At 34.4% G+C, this 10,004-nt stretch overlaps 1 protein-coding gene across 1 annotated transcript; it reads left to right on the top strand.

The window, feature by feature from the left end:
• The first annotated feature begins 7,633 nt into the window (after positions 1-7,633).
• On the top strand, positions 7,634-9,790 carry LOC140987164 (pentatricopeptide repeat-containing protein At3g05340-like). The gene has a single exon (XM_073455568.1). The coding sequence runs from the start codon at positions 7,671-7,673 to the stop codon at positions 9,618-9,620; it is 1,950 nt and encodes a 649-aa protein (XP_073311669.1). The 5' UTR covers positions 7,634-7,670; the 3' UTR covers positions 9,621-9,790.
• Positions 9,791-10,004: the final 214 nt, after the last annotated feature.

Below are 10,004 nucleotides of genomic sequence, written 5' to 3'. Positions count from 1 at the left end.
CAAAACTTCTGGTTCAGGTGTTTGAAGGATGTTTCGATTGATATGATTATCTTCTTCAGTATCATCCTCCAAACTGATAACTGTAAATCGATCAACTAGCTCAACTGGATCAGTTGGTTTATCAGTTAGCACAAATTCATCAAATACCACATGTATAGATTCTTAAACATTTAAAGAGTTTTTATTAAAAACTCTATAAGTTTTGTTAACTGAAGAATATCCAAGAAATATTCTCTCTGTAGATTTAGCATCAAAAGCTTATAAATAATTTTTTCCATTATCAAGAATAAAGCATCTGCAGCCGAATATTTTGAAATATGAAACAACACTTTTTCGTCCATGTCAGATCTCATATGGTGTTTTCAAATGATTCTTATTAATCATTGATCTGTTCTGAGTATAACATGCAGTGTTTACTGCTTCTGCCCAAAATCTTTGAGAAATACCAGAATCAGCAAGCATTGTTCTAGCAGCTTCTTTAAGGGTCCGATTTCTTCTCTCAGCTACACCATTTTGCTGAGGGATTTTAAATGCTAAGAGCTCATGCTTGATCCCAGTATTTTCTAAAAACGTTGAAAGATTTTGATTGATGAATTAAGTCCTTCGATCAGACCTTATTCAATCAATCCCAACTGATTTTTCATTTAATAATCTTTTAAAGAGTTTAATCAGTTGTACAGCAGTTTGGTCTTTTGATTTGAGAAGTATAACCCAAGTAAATCTTGAAAAATCATCCACAACTACTAAAGTGTATTTCATTCCCCCTAAACTCAAGACTGATATTAGACCAAAAAGATCCATATGCAACAGTTCTAAGCATCGGAAGGATGATTTGCAACCTCTTTTTTTGAAAAAAGATCTTACTTGCTTACCAAACTGACATGATGAAAAAATTTTATCTTTTGAAAAATCTATTTTGGGCAAACCAGTTACAAGATTATGGCTACTCAGATAGGCAATAGATTTAAAGTTTAGGTGGTTCAACCTCTTATACCACAACCAGTTCTTAGAAGATTTGAAAGTTAATAAACAAACTGGTGCATAAGGTTGATTAGTCCAACTGACTTTGTAGGTATTTCCACAACGATTGCCAGTTAGGATGACCTCATCAGTCGAGTCTCTGACTGAATAAGTGTGTCTGTCGAAATGAACTGAGAAATTATTGTCGCATAACTGATTGATACTAATCAGGTTATACTTCAAATTCTCAACTAGTAAAACATCTTTGACAGTAAAGTTACCATAGATAAGCTTACCCTTACCCACTGTTTTACCTTTGGAATTGTCTCCAAAACTGATGTTTGGTTAAGAATATTTGATCAATTGAGATAGCAGACTTGCATCCCCTGCATCTGTCGTGAACATCCACTGTCTAGATACCAGGTGATTCCTTGTTTGTACCTGTTACCTGCAATTACGCACAATATATGATCTTGGTACCCATATTCATTTGGGTTCTAAACTTATTAGTCATTTAGGAACCCAGACTTGGACCAGTGTAACTGACTTTCCATTCGCTGTGTTCCATATAGTCTTTCTTGAATTTTGGGCATTAAGTGTGTTGTGTGAGGAAGAAACAGTATGATTTGTATCCTTTTTCAACTGACTGTTCTTTTGATACAGTTTCTGAACTGGCTTACAGTTGTAGTAATTGTAATAGCCATTCCTCGAGTACTGAATTTTGTAACTAAGTCGTTTAGGTGACCAGTTTCTTGAATCAGTTGAACTCTCAGGGCTGTATCCAATTCCATATCGTTTGGCTTTGTTTTCACTTTCAGTCGATTGAACAGCTGGTTTACTTGGTTCAGAGAATTCATTTACAATAGTTGATTTTACAAAGGTAATGTACTTTCCTTTACTTTCATTCAACTTTGGCTGTGTATCACTTGCAAAATTTTCAACATGACTGTTAAAACCTAAATCAGTTTTATCATAAACTGATTTTGTGCATTCTGCATTTAAGTCAAAGTAGCTGAGGACTTGTTCCAAGCTTGAATCAGTTTAGTATATTTTGAAATTTAAGTTTTTAACTGACATATCAAAGCTTGGTTCTCAATCATTTCAGCTTTTTGCTTTGCAATATCTCCTTTTAGATGTAACACTTCAACTGACTCATCAGTTTCAGTTTTGTTATCATTGAGATCATTTTGCTCAATTCTAACCTTTCAAATGATCGAGCAAGTTTGTGATACTTATTTACCATGTCATGCAATGTTGTAATGAGTTCCTCACGGGTGGAATCAGTAGAGCTGAAGTCAAATACCTGTTCACTTGCTGACTCCAGTTCAGCATCTGCCATTAAGCACTTAACTTCTTCTTCATCATCACTTGAGCTGTATGAGGTTTCAGGCTCTGACTCCTCACTGTTAGTTTCCGCCCACTTAGATTTGCTCTCCTCAGCTAGAAGCACCTCATGTTTCTTTTTAAATGACTTCTTGTCATTCTTGGTTCTTCTTTTTTGTTCATAGGGTTTCTTCCCTCTTTCAGCTGAGCCTCGACTGTCCTTATTTGGTTTGGGACAGTCAGCAATGAAGTGACCAGTTTTACCACAGTTTTAGCAAGTATAAAGTTCTTTGGAGTAGTTTTTCTGATATTGTTTCTGGAAGTTTCCTTGATTTTTTCTCATTAATTTTCCAAACTTTCTGACAAACAATGACATCGCGTCATCGCTTAGCTGATCAGCAGACTTGTCAACTGAATCAGTTGGTTCCAGTCTGACAGCAGTTAAAGCAGTTGTGGACGCTGGTGTAGAAGGTTCCCCTTCTCTTATTTGTAGTTCAAACTCATATGCCTTCAGATCAACAAACAAGTCATGAAGCTCGACCTTGTTCAAGTCCTTTGACTCCCTCATCGACATGGTCTTGACATCCCACTCTTTGGGAAGACCCCTGACAACTTTCAGTGCTATCTCTTTATTGGAATACACTTTTCCAAGTGTATTTAGCTCATTGATAATGCCACTGAATCTTTCATCATATTCATGCATTGTTTCTCCAGACTTCATCTTGATGTTGTCAAATTTCTGAACAGCAACTGATAGCTTGTTCTCCTTAGTTTGCTCGTTTCTTTCACAAAGCTGGATCAGTTTCTCCCAAATTTTCTTAGCAGTTTTGCACATTTTGATTTTGCTGAAAGTGAATTTATCCAGCGTTTTGTATAAGATATCATTCTCCACATTGTCTAGATTGGCTTTCTTCTTATCTTCAGTTGTCCATTCTTCTCTGAGCTTGTCTATACGATGTGGTGTCATGGCTACAACTGTATTGGCTTTTAAAATATTCATGGGTCCATAAGTAATGACGTACCACATATCATCGTCATGTGCAGCTAGATGAGCCTGCATTCTGATTTTCCAGTCATCAAAATCTTCTCTGGAAAACATTGGGATTTTATTGAACGAAGACATGGTTATCATTTTTGTGGATAAGAATATTCTGAGACAAGATTTAACTGCTTTGATACCATTTGATAGGATCGAAACGTATTTTTCAGAGAATAGACGAGTTTAGATGTTAAGAACTTTGATGTGTTATCTTCTCTCAGCTGCTCTTCTCTCCTATTTATAGGCTTCTCTTCAACGGTAATATTTAATAGAATTTGAATCTTTTTTATCCGTTGGTTTTTCATGTCAACATTCTTCTGACATTCGTACACTGCAGCTGAATTGCAGTGTTCCCACTATCTATTACAGTCTGCTTTTGTACTATTGTCGATTGATCGTCCTTTTCTTGATGTGTACAACTAAAGGATCAGCTGATAGGCAATATTCGATAAGTTTACAATTGTTTGTAGCAACTGATCAGTCAGTTCTCTTCGAAAGTTCAGTTCAGCTGGTTTTAGTTGTCTTAGAAAATCTGCGCGTTATTCTTCAGTTACAGGCAGCTATCAGTTAGAGTATATGTTCAGTTACTCTCGAATCAGTTACGAACATTAATCATTTAGTTTGTCAAATAACCGAAATTTTGTTTCCAACATTTAGTATATCCGGAAAATTTTGCATATTTTCTAATATGTGTTATTGCAAAATTATTATCGACTCATCAATTTCTATTCCGAGAAATTCAATATTTCTTGTAGCAATGACTGCTTTCTTTTAGATAGAAGCGGTCATTCTTTCTTACAAACTTTATAGAAAATATCTAAGTGTTTGATATGTTCTTCGATATTTTTATATGCTATTAAAACATTATCAATATTAACAAAAATGAATTTGAAATAATTTTTAAATAGATTATCCATTTTCTTTTAAATATCTGGGTTGAATCAGCCAATCTCATTGGTAAGACTTCCCAATATAGTGTCTTTTTGGTATGCAAAAAGCTTTGAATTTATTGCTTCATAATGCATCTGAATCTGATAGAAACCAAACTGACAATCAAATTTAGATAATAGTTTAGAGTTGCATATACAACTGATTAAAATGTTCTCTGGATTGAATTTATTGCTTTCATCACCACGCTTGTTGCAAAACTGGATTGAAAATTTTCTGTAAAATGCATCTCTTCGTATCTGGAATATGACTTTGTGATCACATGTTATTATAAACACTAATCTTCTAGTCTCATTTTCTTGTGTATAAGACTTAAACATTTGTAAGAAATTGTTTCATAACAGAATGTCAACTCTTGTATCATGAAAATAAATCGGTAGTGTTTTTACCTTATACTAAGGTGTTTGTCCAGCACCTCTGATTAATATTTGTGTCATCTTAATCCCTTTACATAAGATTAAGATTCTTTTAAAGAAATCTATTCCAGTAATATGAGGTAATTCTAGTTCCAATTATTTTGGAAAAACTTCTCTTTTTGTTTCCAAGGTTTGTGTTCATCGAGAAATTCCAGTCAAAAAATCAATTGATCTAGTTCTTTTCCTTAGATTTTTTTGATGTGAACTTCCAATTCTCCAATATTGATCATTCCTTGGTAAGTTCCTATTAAAGGTTGCCCCAAATAATATATAATATTACAAGAAAATTGATTTATTTGTCTTGTAATATCAAATACTATTTCGATTCCCTCTATCTTTCCGGGCATCTAAGTTTTTCTATTGTTGAAAAACTTTTATTTTCATTTGGACTTCTTGGAAATGGGTTTTTTCCCACCTATAAATTGTTATTATCTTATTGAAAAGATAATTTTCTTTGTTTCAATCTAAGACTTTGACTTATTTGTAAAATCAGTTTGTCCTTGATCTGGATATCTGTTTCCTATATTAATGGAAATTCAATTCTTTCTGGATAAATTTCATGAACAAATTTTCCAAATATCTATTGTATTTCAATGAACTCATTAATAATAAAAAACTTTGAATGATGTGTATTAGATAGAAAATATGAAATTTGATATGTAATAAAATATGATATATTACCCTCTTTCACTAGCCTTTTTGCTCTGAAATTCTGATGCAACATCAAAGCTCGACTCAAATCTCGATATGTTAGGTTGTAGGTAATTCTTGGATAGATTACTCCTGCAATTTTCCCTGCATATAAATTCCCTGAGATTATTCATAGTATGGAATCTTGAAGGTTACTCATTCGTTTATCGCATATGACAATATCAATGAGTGAATATATTCATTCTTTAAAAGTAGTTTTTATCATAATCTGGATTTCTCCGATATGAATTAAGTACATGGTTTGTGCTACTTCTATCTTGAGTTTTTGTGATTTCTTCTTAATTTCTTCAGAAAAAATTAATTACATCTCCATCTTATTTCTCGTAAGTTCCATTGTAATTGTCATTTTCTTTTTAGAAACTTTATAGATTAGATGATGCTTTCAGTTTCTTAGGACAAGATTTCCTAAAACCTTTTTCTACCTGTCATGCAGAAAATCATTGATATGTCCATAGACTAGGATTTACCCTCATGTTCTTTTGGACCACATTATGAGATATTGTTTTCTGGTTAAAGAAATCGGAAAAGTCTTCATGTTCTTTGGGTCAAAACACATCGTCTTCAGTCATATTCTAATTTTGTTTCATCATATTCTTCCTGACTCGAGGCTTGTTCTTCTTTATATATACTTTAATATGAGGCAATATCCTCAAACTGGTATACTTGAACAAGATCAAGGTAATAAACGACTTCTTCAAAATCAAGGGTCGAATCGAAGTGTTTTATCCCCCTTTTATCATTTTATGGATAGTTGGTTGAAATGTGACCTCTTGCTCCACATATCCAGCAATTACAAACTTTAAAACTTTCATTGGCTCAGGTATGAGATCTTCTGAAAGTTTTATTTTCATGTGTTCTGCATGTGCTTCGAGATGTTCTCGATGCATGGGATGATATCCTACTTCTTAATAGTCCACTTCTCTGTCAAGATTTGTAAGTTCTGGCTTTTAGTTTGGATCATACTATTCTTGGTTTCCAAGAACTTATCTCATTTCTTCCACTTCTAGCATAAAGATGAGATCTAAAACTCTTCATTTTCTACCTTTCTGACTTATTTTCAATAATGGTTGGAAGATAATTTTCTTTACAACACAAAGGAATATGTTTATTAAACTTCTTATTCATTTGTAATTCTTTTGTAATGTTGTCATATGACACGATTCTGTCAATTTTTCTTTAAGAAAAGAGGCTCTTCGTGGCAAAATATCTAGATTGACCATGACATATTCCAAACAGATTTCACATTGGGTGTTTGGTGCGAAAGAATTTGACTTCTCCTTGACCTGGTTCCAGCTATGTGTGCTTCTCCACCAACTTGAAAATAGGTTTATATTTGTATTATGAGATCTCACACTTTCTCTTGGTGGTTAATGATAAGATGACCATGTTATTGCAGGTGGTTCACCTCAATTGTGTTTATCTTTAGATCTATGACCCCTAAAATTGTCATCAGATTAATTTCTTCTCTAAGATATTTTAAATCATATTGATCATTTTTTCTTTACTGGCTAAAGGTTTTGGCATAACCTTGGCTGTCCCTCTTTAGTATAATAAGGGTTAAATACCAAAAGATGGTGACAACCTTTCTACGGAAGTCCTTTTTCTAAAATTCGTTTTTTGTTATAGAGTTTGAATTCTTGTTTGAATATCATTTACTGTTACAAGAATTTTCTTGTTTTTCAAGGAATTTTTTCATCTTTTGTGGGATATAATACAACATAGTGTCATAATTTTTTACCGTCTTATGGATTTCTCTCAGATTTTTGGAGAGTTTATAGGAATCCAGTACGATTTACAGGAACTTATTATACAGAATCATATTTTTATCTTTGGATTTTGATAAGTTTCCATTTGCTCATGAGGTTAGATATTTTTGTTTCAAATATTCCAAAGTTTTGAAATAAATCTTGTAAATAATTCATTTCGAACCTGTGTTCGGATCTATATATTACCTAGGCTTTGATACAATTTATTGTCTCATTAAATCAACCAATTAGATTCAACAAATATAAAAGTATTTTGTCATTTTTATTTTTTTAGGGAGTTTAAACAAGTTTTTTGGATGTAAAAGTTAGAGTAAATTTATGTTTTGGTAAGAAGATTTATCTCTAATTTACCAATTTTGTTTTTAGTAGGATTTTTAAATGATTTTTTTATCAATTAATTACAAAATTTCTCCTGTAGTTCTACATATAATTTATCATAGCAGGATCTGTAGTTCTACATATATATAATTAATTTATCATGCAATATAGTATATCATACGTTAATGGATGAACGCCACCAGATTCCTCGCCACCAGATTCCTTCCGCCACCTTTAACATCTCAGCTTCCGTCGTTGCGCCGTTTTGCAAATTTCGCAATCCCATTTTCTTCTCGAGCACCAGCAGAAATATTCAATCCCTTGGAAGAATCATGCCTTAGAGCGCTCCTTTGTACTTGCGGAAGACAAGGGAATATCAGTTTTGGTGCTTCTCTACACGCTTCTATTGTCAAGAACCCACCATTCGTTGACTTCAGAAACCCATCAGAAAATCGAAACATCCTTGTAACTTATAACTGTTTGCTGCATGCGTACGGGAAATATGGCGAACTCTGTGATGCAGTCAAGCTGTTTGAAGATATGCCCCTTAAAGACACTGTCTCTTGGAACTCCCTTATCTCAGTTTTCTTGAAACATGGGAACTTTGAATTGGGATTTGGGTTTTTCAGAGCTATGATTGGTTCGGGGGTTTATTGGTTTGATCACGCAAGTTTAACCTCAGTGTTGAGGGCTTGTGATGGCAGTGGAATTGAGTCACTCGGGATCGTAAAGATGATGCACGCATTGGTCATTTCATGTGGTTATGAGAAGGAGATATCGGTAGGGAATGCCTTGATGACATCTTATTTCAGATGTTTGGCCTCTGATCAGGGGGTGCGTGTTTTTAATGAAATGGAGGAGAGAAATGTGATAACATGGACAGCCATGATTTCGGGTTTAGCACAAAACGAGTTTTACGGCGAAAGCTTGAAGCTGTTTGCAAACATGTATAACAGTGCAGTGTTTCCCAATCATTTGACATATTTGAGCACGCTTGTGGCATGCTCTGGGTTGCAAACACACAAGGAAGGTGCTCAAATTCATGGTGTTGTATGGAAGTTGGGGATTCAATCAGATATATGCATACAAAGTGCATTGATGGATATGTATTCTAAATGTAGTCGTGTGGAAGAAGCGTGGTTGATATTTGAGTCTTGTGAGATTTTTGATGAGGTTTCTGTAACTGTTATGCTTACTGGTTTTGCACAAAATGGTTGTGAGGAAGAGGCCATCCGAATTTTTGTGAAAATGGTCAATGTTGGTTCCAAGTTGGACCCCAACATGGTTTCTGCGATTCTTGGTGTTTGTGGCATCGACACTTCTTGGGGTCTTGGTGTACAAGTTCATACATTGGTTATCAAGAAAGGATTTACGTCTAATATCTTTGTTAGCAATGGATTGATAAACATGTATGCCAAATGTGCAGAGTTGGAAGAATCTGTTAAGGTCTTCGACTGCATGCCCCAGAAGAATCAAGTTTCATGGAATTCCATGATTGCTGCATCTGCTCGTCATGGGAATGGCTTAAAAGCTCTACACTTTTACGAAGAAATGAATTCAAAAGGCGTGGAACCAACACATGTTACATTTCTATCTTTGCTTCATGCTTGTAGTCATGCAGGACTTGTACAAAAGGGCATGGAGTTCCTTAAATCAATGGAGACATCATATGGATTACATCCAAGACTGGATCATTATGCTTGTATAATCGACATGCTTGGCCGAGCAGGACTTGTTAAAGAAGCTAAAAACTTTATAGAGATGCTACCGGTGAAGCCTGATGTACTTGTTTGGCAAGCATTACTTGGGGCTTGCAGCATTTATGGTGATATCGACACAGGGAAGTATGCTGCTGACCAGCTAGCTGAGGCGGCACCGGATAGCCCGACACCATATGTTTCCATGGCCAACATTTATTCTTCCAATGGGAGATGGAAAGAAAGAGAAAGAACAATCAAGAATATGAAGGAGAGGGGGATAGCGAAAGAGATGGGGATAAGTTGGATTGAGATTGAGAAGCAGATTCAGAGTTTCGCTGTGGCTGATACACTAGGTGATGATGTCTGTAATTTATTGTTCAAGTTGTTTAGGCACATAAGAGATGAAGGAATCAGTGGTTCCATAGTTATTGACATGTAATTCTTCCAACTCAGTTTTATGGTTTCAAGAAATAGGTGACCAGAAAACTGTTTCCTCCTTTCTCTCTTTTCTTTCTATACGGGCATGACAGCCGTTTGATTCGAGCTTGAGTTCATTCATATGTATGTGATATGAAACCTTTTTTCACTTGAAATATTGATTAATAAAAACCAACGGAGTTCATCATCGTATGTTGTTATTTATAATCGATTGCTGTCTATTCAATGCATAATTTTATGGGAAAAATGAAGTTCATAATCTGTTCAAGTTAATTGGCATTTAGTTTTAAGTAAAAAGATAAAAGGTTATCGAAAATGAAATAGAGAATCGAATAGTTTTAATTATATCTTTCTTGGAATATTAGTACCAAGGTTAGTTTTTTTT

This window comes from Primulina huaijiensis, chromosome 11 (genome assembly GCF_012295235.1).
Source record: "Primulina huaijiensis isolate GDHJ02 chromosome 11, ASM1229523v2, whole genome shotgun sequence".
NCBI classification, from domain to species: domain Eukaryota; kingdom Viridiplantae; phylum Streptophyta; class Magnoliopsida; order Lamiales; family Gesneriaceae; genus Primulina; species Primulina huaijiensis.
Note: the sequence above shows the minus strand (reverse complement) of the source record. Positions and strands in the feature narration are given on the sequence as shown.